The sequence below is a fragment of the Salmo salar genome, chromosome ssa25 (genome assembly GCF_905237065.1).
Source record: "Salmo salar chromosome ssa25, Ssal_v3.1, whole genome shotgun sequence".
Taxonomy (NCBI): Eukaryota; Metazoa; Chordata; class Actinopteri; order Salmoniformes; family Salmonidae; genus Salmo; species Salmo salar.
The window spans coordinates 48,246,764-48,269,649 of record NC_059466.1 but is presented as its reverse complement, the minus strand read 5'-3'; the positions used below and the strand labels follow the sequence as shown (position 1 = coordinate 48,269,649).

The window sequence follows — 22,886 nt, the reverse complement described above, 5'->3', positions numbered from 1 at the left end:
TGGTCACATACACATGGTTAGCAGATGTTATTGTGAGTGATTGAAGTGGATTTAACAAGTGACATCAATAAGGCATCATAGCTTTCCCCTTGTCAGTCAACATCATGTAAAGTTTTCTTAATGTTTTGTATACTCAGTGTGTGTCGAAAATGCAAAATAACGTTTGTAATATATTTTGTGTAAATATGCTTTTCAAACTCATAGTCTAAGAAAGTAGCTCAGTTATTGGTTCAGTTTGACATAAAGTGAAGTATTTTAAAACATACTAGTCTTGTTTCTGTTTAGGACCTGACAGGCTAGTTAGGGACATGACTGGAAAGAAAAGGAGGATATCTGAGCAGACATTCAGATGGTTTTTTATTTTATTTAAAAAGTTACTTTTTGCTTCATCTGAGACCACTCACCACTGACAATCAACATATTAAAATGAGTGATATTTCCACTCCATCTCACTTTACCTCAGCTTTCACTTTCAGTATGAAAGAGACCACCAGACCCTTCTTGTTGTGTGTATGTGGGTAGTATGGAAGGGGGTAGATGATGTAAACGTGGTATATATAGAGAGGAGAAACCTGCAGTCTCTCAAATCATCTAGATCTCTGCCAGTCCACCACCATGTACCTGTACCTCCTCATCCTCCTCCAACTCCCTTCCTCTACTGGTGAGTTGATCTATTCTATACATTATATATTTACGAAGAACCAGCTGGTAAAGAAGGTACAGCTGATTATTCTCTATAAATAAATCACTAGGTAGCAGACAGTAAAGAAGGTATAGCAGATTATTCTCTATAAATAAATCACTAGGTAATAGACAGTAAAGAAGGTATAGCAGATTATTCTCTATAAATAATCACTAGGTAGCAGACAGTAAAGAAGGTACAGCAGATTATTGTCTATAAATAATCACTAGGTAATAGACAGTAAAGAAGGTAGCTAATTGTTAACCTAATTGAACACAAATTATGTTGTTTTTTTGCTCCTTGTATGTCCCAGAAGACATAGTTAACATGATATCCTCTTTCCCCCTCCTTCCAAGGAGCCTCTGAGAGTGGCATTGTGGGTGGTAAGATAGCTAAGCCCCACTCTAGGCCCTATATGGTCTCTCTGCAACACAGAGGACACCATGTTTGTGGAGGAATGCTCATCCGGGAGGACTTTGTCCTGACTTCAGCACACTGCTTGAAAGGGTGAGTCAGGAATGAATACAAATGCATCATGTTACATGTCTCTTGAGGGGCATGTTTGAGTAATAACTCAATGTTGACTATCTTGTTGTTTAGTTTTTTAAGGTATAGGGGGCAGTATTTTCATTTTCGGATGAAAAGCGTGCCCAGAGTAAACTGCCTAATACTCGGGCCCAGAGTCAAATATTAGCATATTATTAGTAGATTTGGATAGAAAACACTCTGAAGTTTCTAAAACTGTTTGAATGATGTCTGTGAGTATACCAGAACTCATATGGCAGGCAAAAACCTGAGAAAAATCCAACCAGGAAGTGGGAAATCTGAGAATTGTAGTTCTTCTTTTGAATCCCTATCGAAACTACAGTGTCTGTGGGGTCACGTTGCACTTCCTAAGGCTTCCATTGGCTGTCAACAGTCTTTAGAAAGTTGTTTCATCCTTCTCCTGTTACTGGGGAGAAAATAGGAGCTCAGTCAATGAGTGGACTGCCTGGGACCAGTGAGTTGTTTACTGCGCAGGCACATTTGGCCCGCCGCTCCTTCTTTTTCATCTGTAATGAATACGCTATTGTCCGGTTGGAATATTATCGACGTTTTATGTTAAAAAAGACCCTAAGGATTGATTGTAAGCAACGTTTGACATGTTTCTACGAACGGTAATGGAACTATTTGACTTTTCGTGTCTGGATTTACGCTCGCGCATTATGCCTTTGGATAGTGATCTGAACGCACGAACAAAACGGAGGTATTTGGTCATAAATATGGAGTATTTCGAACAAAAAGAACATTTCTTGTGGAAGTAGGAGTCCTAGGAGTGCATTCTGACGAAGATCAGCAAAGGTAAGAGAATATTTATAATACTAATTCTGAGTTTAGTTGACCCCAGAACTTGGCGGGTATCTGTATAGCTTGCTTTGATGGCTGAGCTAGGTACTCAGAATATTGAAAAATGTGCTTTCTCCGTAAAGCTATTTCAAAATCTGACTTAGCGGTTGCATTAAGGAGAAGTATATCTATAATTCTTTCAATAACTGTTGTAAATTTGATCAATGTTTATGATGAGTATTTTTGTAAATTGATGTGCTCATTCACCGGAGGTTTGGTGGGAATACATTTTCTGAACATCACGCGCCAATGTAAAATGGGGTTTTTAGCTATAAATATGAATTTTATCGAGCAAAACATACATGTATTGTGTAACATGAAGTCCTATGAGTGCCATCTGATGAAGATCATCAAAGGTTAGTGAATATTTGAGCTGTATCTTTGGTTTTGTGATGCATGTCCTTGCTTGGAAAATGGCTGTGTGGTTTTTCTTGTGAAGTTTATGTCCTAACATAATCTAATTTTAAGCTTTCGCCGTAAAGCCTTTTTGAAATCGGACAATGTGGTTAGATTAACGAGAAGTTTATCTTTAAAATGGTGTAAAATAGTTGATTGTTTGAGAAAATGAAATTATGAGATTTTTGCTGTTTTGTATTTCGCACCATGCTATTTCACTGGCTCTTGGATAGTGTGTCCCGCAGGTGGGACGCTAGCATCCCACCTAGCCCAGAGAAGTTAATGTGACTCTTTTTTTTTTTTTTTTTAGTACTTATCCTTTAACGGTGGTCCTTGGAGCTCACAACCTAACCAAAGAAGAGAAGAAGAGTCGGCAAGAGAGGAAAGTGTCACATTACCATCGGCATCCCTTACATGAGAATATAACTCAGTTAAGTTACGACATCATGCTACTGAAGGTATGTCTCAGACATATTTCATTTCTCTATTGTTAATGTTTTTTGTTAGGACAGTAAACTCACTAATATAACTTTATCATACACAATGTCCTGCTTACAGACATCAACAACATTAATATCTGTCTAGTGAGCCACTTTTGGCTCTTTGTTCCACCTTAGCTGGTCAAGTGATGCTTATAGATATTATATTTACATGTACCTTTAATTCATAGAATGTTTTTCTTTTACAGTTACATACCAATGCATTTCTGAACGAGTATGTGAAGGTCATTGGACTACCCGATAAAGTTAAACATATCCCAGCCAGAACCAAGTGCTCTGTCTCTGGCTGGGGCAAGACTAAACCAGATAAAACATCTGGTGCTGCAGATGTTTTGATGGAAGTTGAAGTCACGATGCAGTTCAACTTTGAATGCGTAAATAAGTGGAAAGATGACTTTATAAGTAGCCAAATGATATGCACTGATGATGGACAGAAAGGCTTTTGTCAGGTAAATAACAAACATTTGAATCAAATAATTTGACAAGTACAGTTTGAAACAACACGGAATGATAGCGGTGTTAGTTGGAAAAAGATGAGATCTCCTTTTCCTGTTCCAGCAGTATGTACAATACACTACTTACTTACAAATGTTTGTTTTCATGTGCCTTTTCCCAGGGAGATTCAGGTGGACCTGTTATTTGCAAGAACAAGAACGTGGCACAGGGTATTGTTGCTTCTTTTCGTAATCCACTGAAATGTGATGATCGTAAATTCCCCCGTGTGTACATAAACATTTCCTTCTTTAAGTCCTGGATTGAAGAGGTGATTAATGGATAGCTTTAAAAAAATATATATATATTAAAAAAAAATAATGCATGCATAAATAGATATCATAAATGCATAACATGTTGTGTACGAATATACAGGTAACTGTCAAAATAGTGGAAACACGAGTAAATGAGGGATACAAATGATTTTGAAACATACGCTTCCACACAGGTGTGGTTCCTGAGTTGATTAAGCAATTAGCATCATGATTAAGGTCATAAATAGAAAAATGCTGGGCAGGCCATTATTTCGGCTACCATGGCTAATCCTACATAGGATGACAATGCCGCCATCCACAGGGCACGAGTGGTCACTGAATGGTTTGATGAGATATGAAAAACGATGTAAACCATATGTCATGGCCGTCTCAGACACCAGATCTCAACCCAATTTAACACTTTACGGGAGATTGTGGAGCGGCGCTTGAGACAATTGTTTTCCACCACCATCAACAAAACACCAAACGTTGGAATATCTCATGGAAGAATGGTGTCACATCCCTCCAATAGAGTTCCAGACACTTGTAGAATCTATACCAAGGTTCATTGAAGTTGTTCTGGCCCGTGGTGCCCAACGCCCTATTAAGACACTTTATGTTGGTAATTACCTGTACATGTCTGCTTAATAAGGCACATTGCATATTGTATATATATTTTTTCTTTCAGTTTTGATTGGTGTAGCTGTACGGTAATGGCATGTACCACATTCTCAGTTTTTTTTTTTATCAATTACTGCTTTTACTACTATGAAATGTAACGTTTTCTAAAGCCAAATCTTTGTCACACATTGGTTAATATTTTACATGTTGAACCGATATAATATTTGTAAAAATACATTCATGTACTTTAGAATAATATTATTAGAAAATATTTGTATTTGTTAACTCGTGATTTTAAAACATTGTCAATGCTTAGTCATTGTGTGCATCCATCCTTTCATTTACCCCTATACAATTATGAATTAAATGTCACAAACATCCAGATCATTTCCCAAAGCATACCACTTATTTAGTCTGGGAAAATGTAACAGAATGCAGGGTCTCTTGCAGAAATTGTTTAGTCTACTAATCCATAAAATTAAGCGTGAAAAGATTTATCTTCTGAAGTGATGTGATCTGACAATAAGGTAGGACAGCTGTACCAATAAATTCAAAATCCAGGGGGTGGACTTCATTAGACTGTAAATCCAGAGGTAGACTGTATTTCCAGGGGTATACATCATTAGACTGTAAATCCAGGGGTAGTCTGCGTCCAGCAGTTTGAGACGGTGGGTGCGTCATTAGACTGTAAATCCAGGGTAATAAAGTGCTTCAATATACTGTAAATCCAGGGGTATACTGTAGACTTCATTAGACAGTAAATCCAGTGGTGTACTGTAGACTTCATTAGACTGTAAATCCAGATGTATACATAATTATACTGTACATCCAGGGGTATACTTCATAAGCATGTTAACACGGGGGTATACTTCATAAGCATGTTAACACGGGGGTATACTTCATTATGCTGTAAATCCAGGGGTATACTTCATTATGCTGTAAATCCAAGGGTATACTTCATTATGATGTAAATCCAGGGGTATACTTCATTAGACTTTAAATCCAGAGGTAGACTTCATTAGACTGTATTTACAGGGGTATACATCATTAGACTGTAAATCCAGGGGTATACTTCATTAGATTTTAAATCCAGAGGTAGACTTCATTAGACTGTATTTCCAGGGGTATACATCATTAGACTGTAAATCCAGGGGTAGACTGCGTCCAGCAGTTTGAGACGGTGGGTGCGTCATTAGACTGTAAATCCAGGGTAATAAAGTGCTTCAATATACTGTAAATCCAGGGGTATACTGTAGACTTCATTAGACAGTAAATCCAGTGGTGTACTGTAGACTTCATTAGACTGTAAATCCAGATGTATACATAATTATACTGTACATCCAGGGGTATACTTCATAAGCATGTTAACACGGGGGTATACTTCATAAGCATGTTAACACGGGGGTATACTTCATTATGCTGTAAATCCAGGGGTATACTTCATTATGCTGTAAATCCAGGGGTATACTTCATTATGCTGTAAATCCAGGGGTATACTTCATTATGCTGTAAATCCAGGGGTAGACTTCATTATGCTGTAAATCCAGGGGATACTTCATTATGCTGTAAATCCAGGGGTAGACTCATTATGCTGTAAATCCAGGGGTAGACTTCATTATGCTGTAAATCCAGGGGTAGACTTCATTATGCTGTAAATCCAGGGGTAGACTTCATTATGCTGTAAATCCAGGGGTAGACTTCATTATGCTGTCAATCCAGGGGTAGACTTCATTATGCTGTAAATCCAGGGGATACTTCATTATTCTGTAAATTCAGGGGTAGACTTCATTATGCTGTAAATCCAGGGGTAGACTTCATTATGCTGTAAATCCAGGGGTAGACTTCATTATGCTGTAAATCCAGGGGATACTTCATTATTCTGTAAATTCAGGGGTAGACTTCATTATGCTGTAAATCCAGGGGTAGACTTCATTATGCTGTAAATCCAGGGGTAGACTTCATTATGCTGTAAATCCAGGGGTATACTTCATTATGCTGTAAATCCAGGGGTATACTTCATTATGCTGTTACAATATTTGTCCATTATTCTTAAAAACATTCTTCAAACTCTGTCAAGTTGATTGGTGATCATTGAAAGACAGCCATTCGCAAGTCTTGCAATAGATTTTCAAGCTGATTTAAGAAAAAACGTTAACTCTGTCTTCTTGTTCAGCAACTCCCGTATAGATTTGGAATTGTGTTTTAGGTTATTGTTCAGGTGAAAGGTGAATTCATCTCCCAGTGTGTTGGAAAGCAGACTGAACCAGGTTTTCCTCTTGGATTTTGTGTGTGCTGAACTTATTTAGGCTTGCCTTAACAAAGGGGTTGAATACTCATTGATTCAAGACATATCAGCTTCACTATTTTATTCATTACTAAAATGTTCAACAAACAAAATTCCACTTTGACATCATGGGGTATTGTGTGTAGGCCAGAGACACAAAATTCAATCTATTTAAAATGCAGACTGAAATACAGCAAAATGACCATAGATGACAGTATGGACTTTTGACCCTGTGTGTGTGTGTAAGATTGTGTGGCGTGTCCTCTTCTGTTCCACTGAAACCTGTCATATATGTCTAGCTCTCACCTAGTTATTGAGAAACCACCAACCACCTCTGTGCTTTTCCTGTTGTTGTTCTGTGAACCAACACCGTCTCAGAAATAGACAGGATGTAACGCCCTGGCCATAGAGAGGGGTTTTTAGTTCTCTATTTTGGTTAGGCCATGGGTGGGCGTTCTATGTTTATTTTTCTATGTTGGTTTGTTTCTTTGGTTGGCCGTGTGTGGCTCTCAATCAGGAACAGCTGTAGTTCATTGTTGCTGATTGGGAGTCATACATAGGCAGCCTGTTTTTCCTTTGGGGTTTGTGGGTGATTGTTTTCTGTTTAGTGTGTAACCGGACAGAACTGTTGCTGGTCGTTTTTGTTTATTTTGTAGTGTTCATGCGATTCATTAAATCCTTTATGATGAACACATCCTCCGCTGCACCTTGGTCTCTTTCTGACGACGGCCGTTACACAGGACCCTAAAACCCACCCAGCTCCACATGGTCTCTGTTGCTAGGCAATACATTCTCCGGAAACAACTTTACAGTGACTTTTGCAGGTCTTGCATGGTGTTCATCCACCTCTGGCCTGCTCGCCTCCCTACCTCTGAGGAAGCACAGTTCCCGCTCAGCCCAGTCAAAACTGTTCGCTGCTCTGGCACCCCAATGGTGGAACAAGCTCCCTCACGACGCCAGGACAGCGGAGTCAATCACCACCTTCCGGAGACACCTGAAACCCCACCTCTTTAAGGAATACCTGGGATAGGATAAAGTAATCCTTCTAACCCCCCCTTAAAAGATTTAGATGCACTATTGTAAAGTGGTTGTTCCACTGGATATTATAAGGTGAATGCACCAATTTGTAAGTCGCTCTGGATAAGAGCGTCTGCTAAATGACTTAAATGTAAATGTAATGTAAATGTTTCTCACCTTCTCTCAGCTCTCCTCTGTGTGTCTGTGGGTTTTGGTGTTTTCATGTTGTCATGACGTTGGCCTGTGGGTAAGGTTTATGACCCCCCCATAAATACCTTTCTCCCTTCCCCTCTCTTTCTACCCTACTGAAGGACTGTTGAATAGCCTTTGTTAAATATAGAGTCTGGGAACATCAAACAAATGGGGAAAAGGAACCATATTTTGGTAATAAAACCAGTTGGAAATATGCTTTGGAACTTAATGAGTATTGATGTCAGTTCAGTTGTCATCTGAGACATTATGACTGATGACAGGACGACATAAACTGTACCTGGGAAAGTATACACCCTCTAGTTATCAGAGTCACATGGAATTGTTATGCAATTGAAATGTTTGATATTGAAATTGTTTGTTAGGAGATTAAATGTAATTTTAGCTTCCAATTGAGAGAATTGGGTTTTCATAAGGAAAGTGCCCTGCTTGATTAGTGGCCCGCCCCTGTAAAGAGACAGGGGTTATAAACGATGAAACACACCCTCCTCCCCTCGCCACTATATAAGACAATGACCAATGTTCTCCAGGAGTTCCACTACCTGAGGTCTGCAGCCTCTGCGTTACAAGGACACACATGTCAAGTACAGAACTAAGCCAACCTCGGCGTGAGCTTTGGTTGTGAATGGTATGAACTTTGAACTTATTCACTACAGAAGTGATACTTCCTAGCCGTTGAGTTAGCAGCGGCCGCTGTAGACGTGGGCTAGGAAAGGACGGACGATGGATCCAGTCTACCACAGACGAAGATACTACAACGTATCCACTTTAACACCATTGACATTCTTCCGAGGACAGGAAGATCTGTTGGCCAACCCGGCCAGCATCTACGACCAATCTACCGAAGCGCAGCTCAGAGTAAATATTTATTGCATTTTCCTTTTCCAAATGGGCGGTAATTTAGAAAGCATAAGATTCTGTATTTACGATAGCATAGCTGTTTCTGTGTTCCTCAGTCTTCCCGCTCTTTCATTCAAGCCCAACCCCCTTTCTTTGTGCAACAAGCCGCCGTGTCGGCTCCGTCCACCAGGGTCGTTTTCTGCATGACATCATTTGTATTTTGTGTATATATAATTCTGTGTGATTAGTTAGGTATTTAGTAAATAAATAATTAAACCCAATTTTGTATTGCTGATTCAACTTGTTAGCCAGGGTTCGTGAAGATAACCAAGAATTGACTTTCATTATGAGACTGAAAATAAAATGAGGATTAATATTGACGGCTATCGATGTAAAATATTAAAGTTTTTAAGAGTTTATTCAGAAGATAACGGCTCTATAAACACTCTTCCGTGGTGTCCCGACTTTCTAGTTAATTACATTTACATGATTAGCTTAATCAGGTAATATTAATTACAGAGAAAGGATTTTATAGAATAGCATGTCATATCACTTAATCCGGCATAGCCAAAGACACAACAATGTCCTGTCCTGTTGTTGGACCTGCAGGTACCACAACCTCAAACCAACTACATCCACCGTCTCAAACGTCTGGGCCAGCCCTTCACCCTCAGGGTTCTACTGTGGAATGAGGAAGGTGGGAATTGGAAAGGAGGTAGACTACATGTAGAGAGACAACACCTCACCTGATTGGTCGAATTAAAATTCACTCACGTGATTAATCGTAGGAAAAAGCCCTGCCCACAACATACCCAGTGTGTGTTACAGCTTTGCAACCTGGTCATTTATAACTACTGTCGTGACGTTGTATTAGTTAATGTGACGACTGTTGCTCATCGAATGATTAGCGGTTTATAATTGCGTGATTAAATTAATCAAGCAATTATTAACTCATTTACCTGGGGCACCATGGGAAAATTAGTTTTATTGAGTTTCTATTTCCCAAATTAACTCAAAGAATATCAGAATATCGATTTTACAACAGTCGCTAATTAATCAATTTCCTCTACAGTCTCATTCTGAACGTCGCATAATCCGGGAATCTGCACGGACCCGGGTCCCACCAATGACTTCGTACCACACCAATCTTAGTTGATTATTTATTTACTAGAAAGCTAAAATGATGTTAAAAGATACACATACACAAAAACACAGTCTAGGCTATTGATTAGGCGCGTGTTACCCAAAATGGGGATTTAAAAGAGAGAGAAAAAGACAAAGTACACGAGAGAAATATACATTTGGGTGCATTTGTCAGCTATGCTTATTTCAACCCTAGCCTTGCCCCGAACTGCCGCTCTTATGGGTCAGAATATAATGATGTAATTACGTGTTGGAGGTCTCAGATGGGAAGCTCCGCGCGGGTCGTTTAGGCTTCTCAATGACGCACTTCTCCGGCGCAACTCTCTGGTTGTCCTCATGATGTCAGTGTCCTTTTTGGCTTAGTGGTCTGATTCCTCGCCCTTGCTCTGAAAGGGGTCTTCTGAGGACAGACAGCTCTGTAGCTCAGAGCTCACAGCGTAGGAATGAAATAGTGTAGATACCACGATTCAATGGAGAGTGGAGGCTAGGTGGTTCGGCTTGAATTCACCCGCTTAGTCACAGCTACTCATCCATAGCTTGGGTAGAAAAATATTTATTTTTCTTCAACCTTGTGTTGCGTTTTGGGGTTTGTTGACTTTTTAGACCTCCTTGTAGCTTGGGTCACTTCATTCATTCTTAACCCCCATTTCTTATACCCTCGGGTCAGAAGTGGGCGTTACCGCCTTTAGGGCAATTCTCTGGGCGTACCAAGTTAAGAGGCAAGGTCTAGATTTTACTCAAATCCAATTTTAGACAACTAACTTCACATTTCATCTTTACCAAAACATTCTCTTTGATTTGGACATTTTCCACTCAACGTACAATGTATAAACATCAGGCATATACTGGGAAAACTCTTAAAGTTACAATGTTTTCGTAATAACATCATCTATTAACCTTTAATAACAACACAAAAATTACATACATTTTCATATTCCATCTATCGTCATGAACACCATTGTGGTTGACGGAAACCATTGTTCCAAAGTCCCTTTATTGCATGTTTAATGTTCTGAGGCTGGTTTTCCATAGTGAGAGGACAAAGGAATTTTGTCTGTGGCCTAAGATTTATCATGGGCGTGAGGGGTCATAAAACCCCCACGTCTTCATACCCCTAGATCTCTCCTCCTCTGTTGGGGGTTGAGAGATAATCTGTAGGGTTGTGGTCTCCTGTAACCTGACCTGATCAGGACAGTCATGACACTACAAACCATTTCGGCGCATGTTAGACGTTACATTTGTGTCAAAACTTCTTTCATATCAAAGTGCTCAGTGAAGTAGTAAGCAAGGTTATCGGTTGAATTGTAAAGTAAGATAAGCATTTCTAATGTTCTTGTTCCTGTTGAGGTCCTGACAGGTTAGGGACATGAATGACGTTCTAAAGAGACATACGGATGGTGTACTTTGTTATAAAAGGTGCTTTTTGGTATGAATCATCTGAGGCCACTTACAACCAACTTAAAAATGTGTGATATTTCCACTCCATCTCACCTTACCTTAGCTTTCACTTTCAGTATGTATAAGTGCATGTGGGGGTATGGAGGGGGAAAGGAGGGTGGGGGGTTGTAAATGTGGTTTGTATAAAGAGGAGAAACCTGCAGACTCTAATCATCTAGATCTCTGCCAGTCCACCACCATGTACCTGTACCTCCTCATCCTCCTCCAACTCCTTTCCTCTACTGGTGAGTTGATCTATTCTATACATTATATATCTACGAAGAACCAGCTGGTAAAGAAGGTACAGCTGATTATTCTCTATAAATAATCACTTGGTAGCAGACAGTAAACATTTACATTACATTTTAGTAGACGCTCTTATCCAGAGCGATTTACAGTAGAGTGCAAACATTTTATTACATTTTTTTAAATACTGGCCCCCCATGGAAATCGAACCCACAACCCTGGTGTTGCAAGCGCCATGCTCTACCAACTGAGCTACAGTGGGACGGTATAGCAGATTATTCTCTATAAATAATCACTAGGTAGCAGACAGTAAAGAAGGTACAGCAGATTATTCTCTATAAATAATCACTAGGTAATAGACAGTAAAGAAGGTACAGCTGATTATTCTCTATAAATAATCACTAGGTAATAGACAGTAAAGAAGGTATAGCAGATTATTCTCTATAAATAATCACTAGGTAATAGACAGTAAAGAAGGTATAGCAGATTATTCTCTATAAATAATCACTTGATAGCAGACAGTAAAGAAGGTATAGCAGATTATTCTCTATAAATAATCACTAGGTAATAGACAGTAAAGAAGGTATAGCAGATTATTCTCTATAAATAATCACTAGGTTGCAGACAGTAAAGAAGGTATAGCAGATTATTCTCTATAAATAATCACTTGGTAATAGACAGTAAAGAAGGTATAGCAGATTATTCTCTATAAATAATCACTAGGTAATAGACAGTAAAGAAGGTAGCTAATTGTTAACCTAATTGAACACAAATTATGTTGTTTTTTTGCTCCTTGTATGTGTAACGGCTGTCTACGGAAGAAGTGGACCAAAATGCGGCGGAGTTAGGGTTCGTCATTTTTAATGTTACGAACACTATGCAATTAACAAAACAACAAAACTGACAGCCAACACAGTCCTGTCAGGTGCAACAACAGTGACAAGCACAATTACCCACACCACACAACGGAAACGTAGGCAACTTATGTGTGACTCCCAATCAACCACAACCCTCTACAGCTGTGCTTGATTGGAAGTCACACGGCCAAAATTAAATGAAACAATAAAACACTTACTCCCTTCTGCCACGTCCTGACCCAACTACACCCTCTACTGGTCAGGACGTGACAGTACCCCCCTCAAGGTGCAGACCCGGGATGCACCTAAAAAAAAGGAAAACACAAAAAAATCCCCAACAAAAGGAACACCTAAACAATAAGGGAGGGAAGGGAGGGTGGCTGCCGTCACCGACGGCACTGTGCTACACCCTCCCTCCCCAACCCACCTATCCTGGAGGTGGCTCAGGTGCAGGACGTGGACCTCGCTCCACCTTCGGCGTCGCCCACTCTGTTGGCGCCCGATCGCTGCGCCGGGCAGACGGGCCACTCGGGCTGACCCTGGCAGACGGACCACTCGGGCTGGGTCGGAAGGCATGCGGGCCACTCGGGCTGGGCCGGAAGGCATGCGGGCCACTCGGGCTGGGCCGGAAGGCATGCGGGCCACTCGGGCTGGGCCGGAAGGCATGCGGGCCACTCGGGCTGGGCCGGAAGGCATGCGGGCCACTCGGGCTGGGCCGGAGGGCATGCGGGCCACTCGGGCTGGGCCGGAGGGCAGGAGGACCACTCGGGCTGGGCCGGAGGGCAGGAGGACCACTCGGGCTGGGCCGGAGGGCAGGAGGACCACTCGGGCTGATCCTGACAGACCGGGCACCCTGGCAGATCAGGGCAGGCGGGCACCTCTGGCAGAACCGGGCAGTCCGGCCACTCTGGCAGAACAGGGCAGTCCGGCCACTCTGGCAGAACAGGGCAGTCCGGCCACTCTGGCAGAACAGGGCAGTCCGGCCACTCTGGCAGAACAGGGCAGTCCGGCCACTCTGGCAGAACAGGGCAGTCCGGCCACTCTGGCAGAACAGGGCAGTCCGGCCACTCTGGCAGAACAGGGCAGTCCGGCCACTCTGGCAGAACAGGGCAGTCCGGCCACTCTGGCAGAACAGGGCAGTCCGGCCACTCTGGCAGAACAGGGCAGTCCGGCCACTCCGGCAGAACAGGGCAGTCTGGCCACTCCGGCAGTTTAGGGCAGTCTGGCCACTCCGGCAGTTCAGGGCAGTCTGGCCACTCCGGCAGTTCAGGGCAGTCTGGCCACTCCGGCAGTTCAGGGCAGTCTGACCTCTCTGGCGACTGTTGACTGGCGGGCAGCTCTGACGACTGTTGACTGGCGGGCAGCTCTGACGACTGTTGACTGGCGGGCAGCTCTGACGACTGTTGACTGGCGGGCAGCTCTGACGACTGTTGACTGGCGGGCAGCTCTGACGACTGTTGACTGGCGGGCAGCTCCAACGACTGTTGACTGGCGGGCAGCTCCGACGACTGTTGACTGGTCCGTGGAGGAGGCACGGGCTTGACCAGGATAGGGAGACCCACTGGAGGACTGGTCTGTGGAGGAGACACGGGTTTGACCAGGATAGGGAGACCCACTGGAGGACTGGTCCGTGGAGGAGACACGGGCTTGACCAGGATAGAGAGACCCACTGGAGTACTGGTCCGTGGAGGAGGCACGGGCTTGACCAGGATAGGAAGACATGCAGGAGGCTTGGTTCTGGGCGTAGGTACAGGATGTGCAGGGCTGGGAAGACATGGAGGAGGCCTGTTTCTGGGCGCAGGCACAGTCTTTACCAGACAACCAGCACGCACCTCAGGACGAGTATGGAGAGCTGCCTCAGGTGACATCATACCCACGACACGCTCATTAGGGCGAATGCCGTACTTTATGCACCACACTAGCAGCTCTCTCATCTCTCTCTCTCCTAATTTTCCCATTAACCCCGTCACAGTCTCTGTCTCATAGCCCTCGCTCACCTCCAATGTCATCCCGACTGGCTCTGGTTCCGACCTCAGCTCCACCGACTGTCCCGTGTGCCCCCCCAAAAAATATTGGGGCTGCCTCTCGTGCTCGTTGCGCTCTCTCTCCTCGTAGTATCGCCTCTCCGCTCTCGCCGCTTCAATCTCCCACTGCGGGAGGCGATAATCCCCAGCCTGAGTCCATGGTCCCTCTCCGTCCAGGATCTGTTCCCATGTCCATTTGTCCATAACGCAGTAGTCCTGCTGCTCCTTCCTCTTCCGCCGCTTGGTCCTGGTTTGGTGGGTAATTCTGTAACGGCTGTCTACGGAAGAAGTGGACCAAAATGCGGCGGAGTTAGGGTTCGTCATTTTTAATGTTACGAACACTATGCAATTAACAAAACAACAAAACTGACAGCCAACACAGTCCTGTCAGGTGCAACAACAGTGACAAGCACAATTACCCACACCACACAACGGAAACGTAGGCAACTTATGTGTGACTCCCAATCAACCACAACCCTCTACAGCTGTGCTTGATTGGAAGTCACACGGCCAAAATTAAATGAAACAATAAAACACTTACTCCCTTCTGCCACGTCCTGACCCAACTACACCCTCTACTGGTCAGGACGTGACAGTATGTCCCAGAAGACATAGTTAACATGATATCCCTTTTCCCCCTCCTTCCAAGGAGCCTCTGAGAGTGGCATTGTGGGTGGTAAGATAGCTAAGCCCCACTCTAGGCCCTATATGGTCTCTCTGCAACACAGAGGACACCATGTTTGTGGAGGAATGCTCATCCGGGAGGACTTTGTCCTGACTTCAGCACACTGCTTGAAAGGGTGAGTCAGGAATGAATACAAATGCATCATGTTACATGTCTCTTGAGGGGCATGTTTGAGTAATAACTCAATGTTGACTATCTTGTTGTTTAGTTTTTTAAGGTATAGGGGGCAGTATTTTCATTTTCGGATGAAAAGCGTGCCCAGAGTAAACTGCCTAATACTCGGGCCCAGAGTCAAATATTAGCATATTATTAGTAGATTTGGATAGAAAACACTCTGAAGTTTCTAAAACTGTTTGAATGATGTCTGTGAGTATAACAGAACTCATATGGCAGGCAAAAACCTGAGAAAAATCCAACCACGAAGTGGGAAATCTGAGAATTGTAGTTCTTCTTTTGAATCCCTATCGAAACTACAGTGTCTGTGGGGTCACGTTGCACTTCCTAAGGCTTCCATTGGCTGTCAACAGTCTTTAGAAAGTTGTTTCATCCTTCTCCTGTTACTGGGGAGAAAATAGGAGCTCAGTCAATGAGTGGACTGCCTGGGACCAGTGAGTTGTTTACTGCGCAGGCACATTTGGCCCGCCGCTCCTTCTTTTTCATCTGTAATGAATACGCTATTGTCCGGTTGGAATATTATCGATGTTTTATGTTAAAAAAGACCCTAAGGATTGATTGTAAGCAACGTTTGACATGTTTCTACGAACGGTAATGGAACTATTTGACTTTTCGTGTCTGGATTTACGCTCGCGCATTATGCCTTTGGATAGTGATCTGAACGCACGAACAAAACGGAGGTATTTGGTCATAAATATGGAGTATTTCGAACAAAAAGAACATTTCTTGTGGAAGTAGGAGTCCTAGGAGTGCATTCTGACGAAGATCAGCAAAGGTAAGAGAATATTTATAATACTAATTCTGAGTTTAGTTGACCCCAGAACTTGGCGGGTATCTGTATAGCTTGCTTTGATGGCTGAGCTAGGTACTCAGAATATTGAAAAATGTGCTTTCTCCGTAAAGCTATTTCAAAATCTGACTTAGCGGTTGCATTAAGGAGAAGTATATCTATAATTCTTTCAATAACTGTTGTAAATTTGATCAATGTTTATGATGAGTATTTTTGTAAATTGATGTGCTCATTCACCGGAGGTTTGGTGGGAATACATTTTCTGAACATCACGCGCCAATGTAAAATGGGGTTTTTAGCTATAAATATGAATTTTATCGAGCAAAACATACATGTATTGTGTAACATGAAGTCCTATGAGTGCCATCTGATGAAGATCATCAAAGGTTAGTGAATATTTGAGCTGTATCTTTGGTTTTGTGATGCATGTCCTTGCTTGGAAAATGGCTGTGTGGTTTTTCTTGTGAAGTTTATGTCCTAACATAATCTAATTTTAAGCTTTCGCCGTAAAGCCTTTTTGAAATCGGACAATGTGGTTAGATTAACGAGAAGTTTATCTTTAAAATGGTGTAAAATAGTTGATTGTTTGAGAAAATGAAATTATGAGATTTTTGCTGTTTTGTATTTCGCACCATGCTATTTCACTGGCTGTTGAATAGTGTGTCCCGCAGGTGGGACGCTAGCATCCCACCTAGCCCAGAGAAGTTAATGTGACTCTTTTTTTTTTTTTTTTTTAGTACTTATCCTTTAACGGTGGTCCTTGGAGCTCACAACCTAACCAAAGAAGAGAAGAAGAGTCGGCAAGAGAGGAAAGTGTCACATTACCATCGGCATCCCTTACATGAGAATATAACTCAGTTAAGTTACGACATCATGCTACTGAAGGTATGTCTCAGACATATTTCATTTCTCTATTGTTAATGTTTTTTTGTTAGGACAGTAAACTCACTAATATAACTTTATCATACACAATGTCCTGCTTACAGACATCAACAACATTAATATCTGTCTAGTGAGCCACTTTTGGCTCTTTGTTCCACCTTAGCTGGTCAAGTGATGCTTATAGATATTATATTTACATGTACCTTTAATTCATAGAATGTTTTTCTTTTACAGTTACATACCAATGCATTTCTGAACGAGTATGTGAAGGTCATTGGACTACCCGATAAAGTTAAACATATCCCAGCCAGAACCAAGTGCTCTGTCTCTGGCTGGGGCAAGACTAAACCAGATAAAACATCTGGTGCTGCAGATGTTTTGATGGAAGTTGAAGTCACGATGCAGTTCAACTTTGAATGCGTAAATAAGTGGAAAGATGACTTTATAAGTAGCCAAATGATATGCACTGATGATGGACAGAAAGGCTTTTGTCAGGTAAATAACAAACATTTGAATCAAATAATTTGACAAGTACAGTTTGAAACAACACGGAATGATAGCGGTGTTAGTTGGAAAAAGATGAGATCTCCTTTCCTGTTCCAGCAGTATGTACAATACACTACTTACTTACAAATGTTTGTTTTCATGTGCCTTTTCCCAGGGAGATTCAGGTGGACCTGTTATTTGCAAGAACAAGAACGTGGCACAGGGTATTGTTGCTTCTTTTCGTAATCCACTGAAATGTGATGATCGTAAATTCCCCCGTGTGTACATAAACATTTCCTTCTTTAAGTCCTGGATTGAAGAGGTGATTAATGGATAGCTTTAAAAAAATATATATATATTAAAAAAAAATAATGCATGCATAAATAGATATCATAAATGCATAACATGTTGTGTACGAATATACAGGTAACTGTCAAAATAGTGGAAACACGAGTAAATGAGGGATACAAATGATTTTGAAACATACGCTTCCACACAGGTGTGGTTCCTGAGTTGATTAAGCAATTAGCATCATGATTAAGGTCATAAATAGAAAAATGCTGGGCAGGCCATTATTTCGGCTACCATGGCTAATCCTACATAGAATGACAATGCCGCCATCCACAGGGCACGAGTGGTCACTGAATGGTTTGATGAGATATGAAAAACGATGTAAACCATATGTCATGGCCGTCTCAGACACCAGATCTCAACCCAATTTAACACTTTACGGGAGATTGTGGAGCGGCGCTTGAGACAATTGTTTTCCACCACCATCAACAAAACACCAAACGTTGGAATATCTCATGGAAGAATGGTGTCACATCCCTCCAATAGAGTTCCAGACACTTGTAGAATCTATACCAAGGTTCATTGAAGTTGTTCTGGCCCGTGGTGCCCAACGCCCTATTAAGACACTTTATGTTGGTAATTACCTGTACATGTCTGCTTAATAAGGCACATTGCATATTGTATATATTTTTTTTCTTTCAGTTTTGATTGGTGTAGCTGTACGGTAATGGCATGTACCACATTCTCAGTTTTTTTTTTTATCAATTACTGCTTTTACTACTATGAAATGTAACGTTTTCTAAAGCCAAATCTTTGTCACACATTGGTTAATATTTTACATGTTGAACCGATATAATATTTGTAAAAATACATTCATGTACTTTAGAATAATATTATTAGAAAATATTTGTATTTGTTAACTCGTGATTTTAAAATATTGTCAATGCTTAGTCATTGTGTGCATCCATCCTTTCATTTACCCCTATACAATTATGAATTAAATGTCACAAACATCCAGATCATTTCCCAAAGCATACCACTTATTTAGTCTGGGAAAATGTAACAGAATGCAGGGTCTCTTGCAGAAATTGTTTAGTCTACTAATCCATAAAATTAAGCGTGAAAAGATTTATCTTCTGAAGTGATGTGATCTGACAATAAGGTAGGACAGCTGTACCAATAAATTCAAAATCCAGGGGGTGGACTTCATTAGACTGTAAATCCAGAGGTAGACTTCATTAGACTGTATTTCCAGGGGTATACATCATTAGACTGTAAATCCAGGGGTATACTTCATTAGATTTTAAATCCAGAGGTAGACTTCATTAGACTGTATTTCCAGGGGTATACATCATTAGACTGTAAATCCAGGGGTAGACTGCGTCCAGCAGTTTGAGACGGTGGGTGCGTCATTAGACTGTAAATCCAGGGTAATAAAGTGCTTCAATATACTGTAAATCCAGGGGTATACTGTAGACTTCATTATACAGTAAATCCAGTGGTGTACTGTAGACTTCATTAGATTGTAAATCCAGATGTATACATAATTATACTGTACATCCAGGGGTATACTTCATAAGCATGTTAACACGGGGGTATACTTCATAAGCATGTTAACACGGGGGTATACTTCATTATGCTGTAAATCCAGGGGTATACTTCATTATGCTGTAAATCCAGGGGTAGACTTCATTATGCTGTAAATCCAGGGGATACTTCATTATGCTGTAAATCCAGGGGATACTTCATTATGCTGTAAATCCAGGGGTAGACTTCATTATGCTGTAAATCCAGGGGTAGACTTCATTATGCTGTCAATCCAGGGGTAGACTTCATTATGCTGTAAATCCAGGGGATACTTCATTATTCTGTAAATTCAGGGGTAGACTTCATTATGCTGTAAATCCAGGGGTAGACTTCATTATGCTGTAAATCCAGGGGTAGACTTCATTATGCTGTAAATCCAGGGGATACTTCATTATGCTGTAAATCCAGGGGTATACTTCATTATGCTGTAAATCCAGGGGTAGACTTCATTATGCTGTAAATCCAGGGGTAGACTTCATTATGCTGTAAATCCAGGGGATACTTCATTATTCTGTAAATTCAGGGGTAGACTTCATTATGCTGTAAATCCAGGGGTAGACTTCATTATTCTGTAAATTCAGGGGTAGACTTCATTATGCTGTAAATCCAGGGGTAGACTTCATTATGCTGTAAATCCAGGGGTATACTTCATTATGCTGTTACAATATTTGTCCATTATTCTTAAAAACATTCTTCAAACTCTGTCAAGTTGATTGGTGATCATTGAAAGACAGCCATTCGCAAGTCTTGCAATAGATTTTCAAGCTGATTTAAGAAAAAACGTTAACTCTGTCTTCTTGTTCAGCAACTCCCGTATAGATTTGGAATTGTGTTTTAGGTTATTGTTCAGGTGAAAGGTGAATTCATCTCCCAGTGTGTTGGAAAGCAGACTGAACCAGGTTTTCCTCTTGGATTTTGTGTGTGCTGAACTTATTTAGGCTTGCCTTAACAAAGGGGTTGAATACTCATTGATTCAAGACATATCAGCTTCACTATTTTATTCATTACTAAAATGTTCAACAAACAAAATTCCACTTTGACATCATGGGGTATTGTGTGTAGGCCAGTGACACAAAATTCAATCTATTTAAAATGCAGACTGAAATACAGCAAAATGACCATAGATGACAGTATGGACTTTTGACCCTGTGTGTGTGTGTAAGATTGTGTGGCGTGTCCTCTTCTGTTCCACTGAAACCTGTCATATATGTCTAGCTCTCACCTAGTTATTGAGAAACCACCAACCACCTCTGTGCTTTTCCTGTTGTTGTTCTGTGAACCAACACCGTCTCAGAAATAGACAGGATGTAACGCCCTGGCCATAGAGAGGGGTTTTTAGTTCTCTATTTTGGTTAGGCCATGGGTGGGCGTTCTATGTTTATTTTTCTATGTTGGTTTGTTTCTTTGGTTGGCCGTGTGTGGCTCTCAATCAGGAACAGCTGTAGTTCATTGTTGCTGATTGGGAGTCATACATAGGCAGCCTGTTTTTCCTTTGGGGTTTGTGGGTGATTGTTTTCTGTTTAGTGTGTAACCGGACAGAACTGTTGCTGGTCGTTTTTGTTTATTTTGTAGTGTTCATGCGATTCATTAAATCCTTTATGATGAACACATCCTCCGCTGCACCTTGGTCTCTTTCTGACGACGGCCGTTACACAGGACCCTAAAACCCACCCAGCTCCACATGGTCTCTGTTGCTAGGCAATACATTCTCCGGAAACAACTTTACAGTGACTTTTGCAGGTCTTGCATGGTGTTCATCCACCTCTGGCCTGCTCGCCTCCCTACCTCTGAGGAAGCACAGTTCCCGCTCAGCCCAGTCAAAACTGTTCGCTGCTCTGGCACCCCAATGGTGGAACAAGCTCCCTCACGACGCCAGGACAGCGGAGTCAATCACCACCTTCCGGAGACACCTGAAACCCCACCTCTTTAAGGAATACCTGGGATAGGATAAAGTAATCCTTCTAACCCCCCCTTAAAAGATTTAGATGCACTATTGTAAAGTGGTTGTTCCACTGGATATTATAAGGTGAATGCACCAATTTGTAAGTCGCTCTGGATAAGAGCGTCTGCTAAATGACTTAAATGTAAATGTAATGTAAATGTTTCTCACCTTCTCTCAGCTCTCCTCTGTGTGTCTGTGGGTTTTGGTGTTTTCATGTTGTCATGACGTTGGCCTGTGGGTAAGGTTTATGACCCCCCATAAATACCTTTCTCCCTTCCCCTCTCTTTCTACCCTACTGAAGGACTGTTGAATAGCCTTTGTTAAATATAGAGTCTGGGAACATCAAACAAATGGGGAAAAGGAACCATATTTTGGTAATAAAACCAGTTGGAAATATGCTTTGGAACTTAATGAGTATTGATGTCAGTTCAGTTGTCATCTGAGACATTATGACTGATGACAGGACGACATAAACTGTACCTGGGAAAGTATACACCCTCTAGTTATCAGAGTCACATGGAATTGTTATGCAATTGAAATGTTTGATATTGAAATTGTTTGTTAGGAGATTAAATGTAATTTTAGCTTCCAATTGAGAGAATTGGGTTTTCATAAGGAAAGTGCCCTGCTTGATTAGTGGCCCGCCCCTGTAAAGAGACAGGGGTTATAAACGATGAAACACACCCTCCTCCCCTCGCCACTATATAAGACAATGACCAATGTTCTCCAGGAGTTCCACTACCTGAGGTCTGCAGCCTCTGCGTTACAAGGACACACATGTCAAGTACAGAACTAAGCCAACCTCGGCGTGAGCTTTGGTTGTGAATGGTATGAACTTTGAACTTATTCACTACAGAAGTGATACTTCCTAGCCGTTGAGTTAGCAGCGGCCGCTGTAGACGTGGGCTAGGAAAGGACGGACGATGGATCCAGTCTACCACAGACGAAGATACTACAACGTATCCACTTTAACACCATTGACATTCTTCCGAGGACAGGAAGATCTGTTGGCCAACCCGGCCAGCATCTACGACCAATCTACCGAAGCGCAGCTCAGAGTAAATATTTATTGCATTTTCCTTTTCCAAATGGGCGGTAATTTAGAAAGCATAAGATTCTGTATTTACGATAGCATAGCTGTTTCTGTGTTCCTCAGTCTTCCCGCTCTTTCATTCAAGCCCAACCCCCTTTCTTTGTGCAACAAGCCGCCGTGTCGGCTCCGTCCACCAGGGTCGTTTTCTGCATGACATCATTTGTATTTTGTGTATATATAATTCTGTGTGATTAGTTAGGTATTTAGTAAATAAATAATTAAACCCAATTTTGTATTGCTGATTCAACTTGTTAGCCAGGGTTCGTGAAGATAACCAAGAATTGACTTTCATTATGAGACTGAAAATAAAATGAGGATTAATATTGACGGCTATCGATGTAAAATATTAAAGTTTTTAAGAGTTTATTCAGAAGATAACGGCTCTATAAACACTCTTCCGTGGTGTCCCGACTTTCTAGTTAATTACATTTACATGATTAGCTTAATCAGGTAATATTAATTACAGAGAAAGGATTTTATAGAATAGCATGTCATATCACTTAATCCGGCATAGCCAAAGACACAACAATGTCCTGTCCTGTTGTTGGACCTGCAGGTACCACAACC

General features: G+C 41.5%; 2 protein-coding genes across 2 annotated transcripts; both read left to right on the top strand.

Moving 5' to 3' along the window:
• Positions 1–573: 573 nt before the first annotated feature.
• On the top strand, positions 574–7,309 carry LOC106586877 (granzyme-like protein 1). Its single transcript, XM_014174604.2, has 5 exons — positions 574–661; positions 1,039–1,189; positions 2,775–2,922; positions 3,153–3,413; positions 3,581–7,309. The coding sequence occupies exons 1-5, from the start codon at positions 616–618 to the stop codon at positions 3,740–3,742; spliced, it is 768 nt and encodes a 255-aa protein (XP_014030079.1). The 5' UTR covers positions 574–615; the 3' UTR covers positions 3,743–7,309.
• A 4,053-nt stretch (positions 7,310–11,362) lies between these two features.
• LOC106595942 (granzyme-like protein 1) lies at positions 11,363–20,894 on the top strand. The gene is made up of 5 exons (XM_045707448.1): positions 11,363–11,507; positions 15,039–15,189; positions 16,776–16,923; positions 17,155–17,415; positions 17,582–20,894. Exons 1-5 carry the CDS (start codon positions 11,363–11,365, stop codon positions 17,741–17,743), a joined length of 867 nt encoding a protein of 288 aa, XP_045563404.1. The 3' UTR covers positions 17,744–20,894.
• Positions 20,895–22,886: the final 1,992 nt, after the last annotated feature.

Coding starts and splice junctions, on each gene's coding strand:
- LOC106586877 (XM_014174604.2), top strand. CDS start 616: ATGTACCTGTACCTCCTCATCCTCCTCCAACTCCCTTCCTCTACTG. Junction 1,190..2,774: donor TCAGCACACTGCTTGAAAGG/GTGAGTCAGGAA, acceptor TTTTTTTTTTAG/TACTTATCCTTTAACGGTGG. Junction 3,414..3,580: donor GACAGAAAGGCTTTTGTCAG/GTAAATAACAAA, acceptor GCCTTTTCCCAG/GGAGATTCAGGTGGACCTGT.
- LOC106595942 (XM_045707448.1), top strand. CDS start 11,363: ATGGAGGGGGAAAGGAGGGTGGGGGGTTGTAAATGTGGTTTGTATAAA. Junction 15,190..16,775: donor TCAGCACACTGCTTGAAAGG/GTGAGTCAGGAA, acceptor TTTTTTTTTTAG/TACTTATCCTTTAACGGTGG. Junction 16,924..17,154: donor ACGACATCATGCTACTGAAG/GTATGTCTCAGA, acceptor TTTCTTTTACAG/TTACATACCAATGCATTTCT.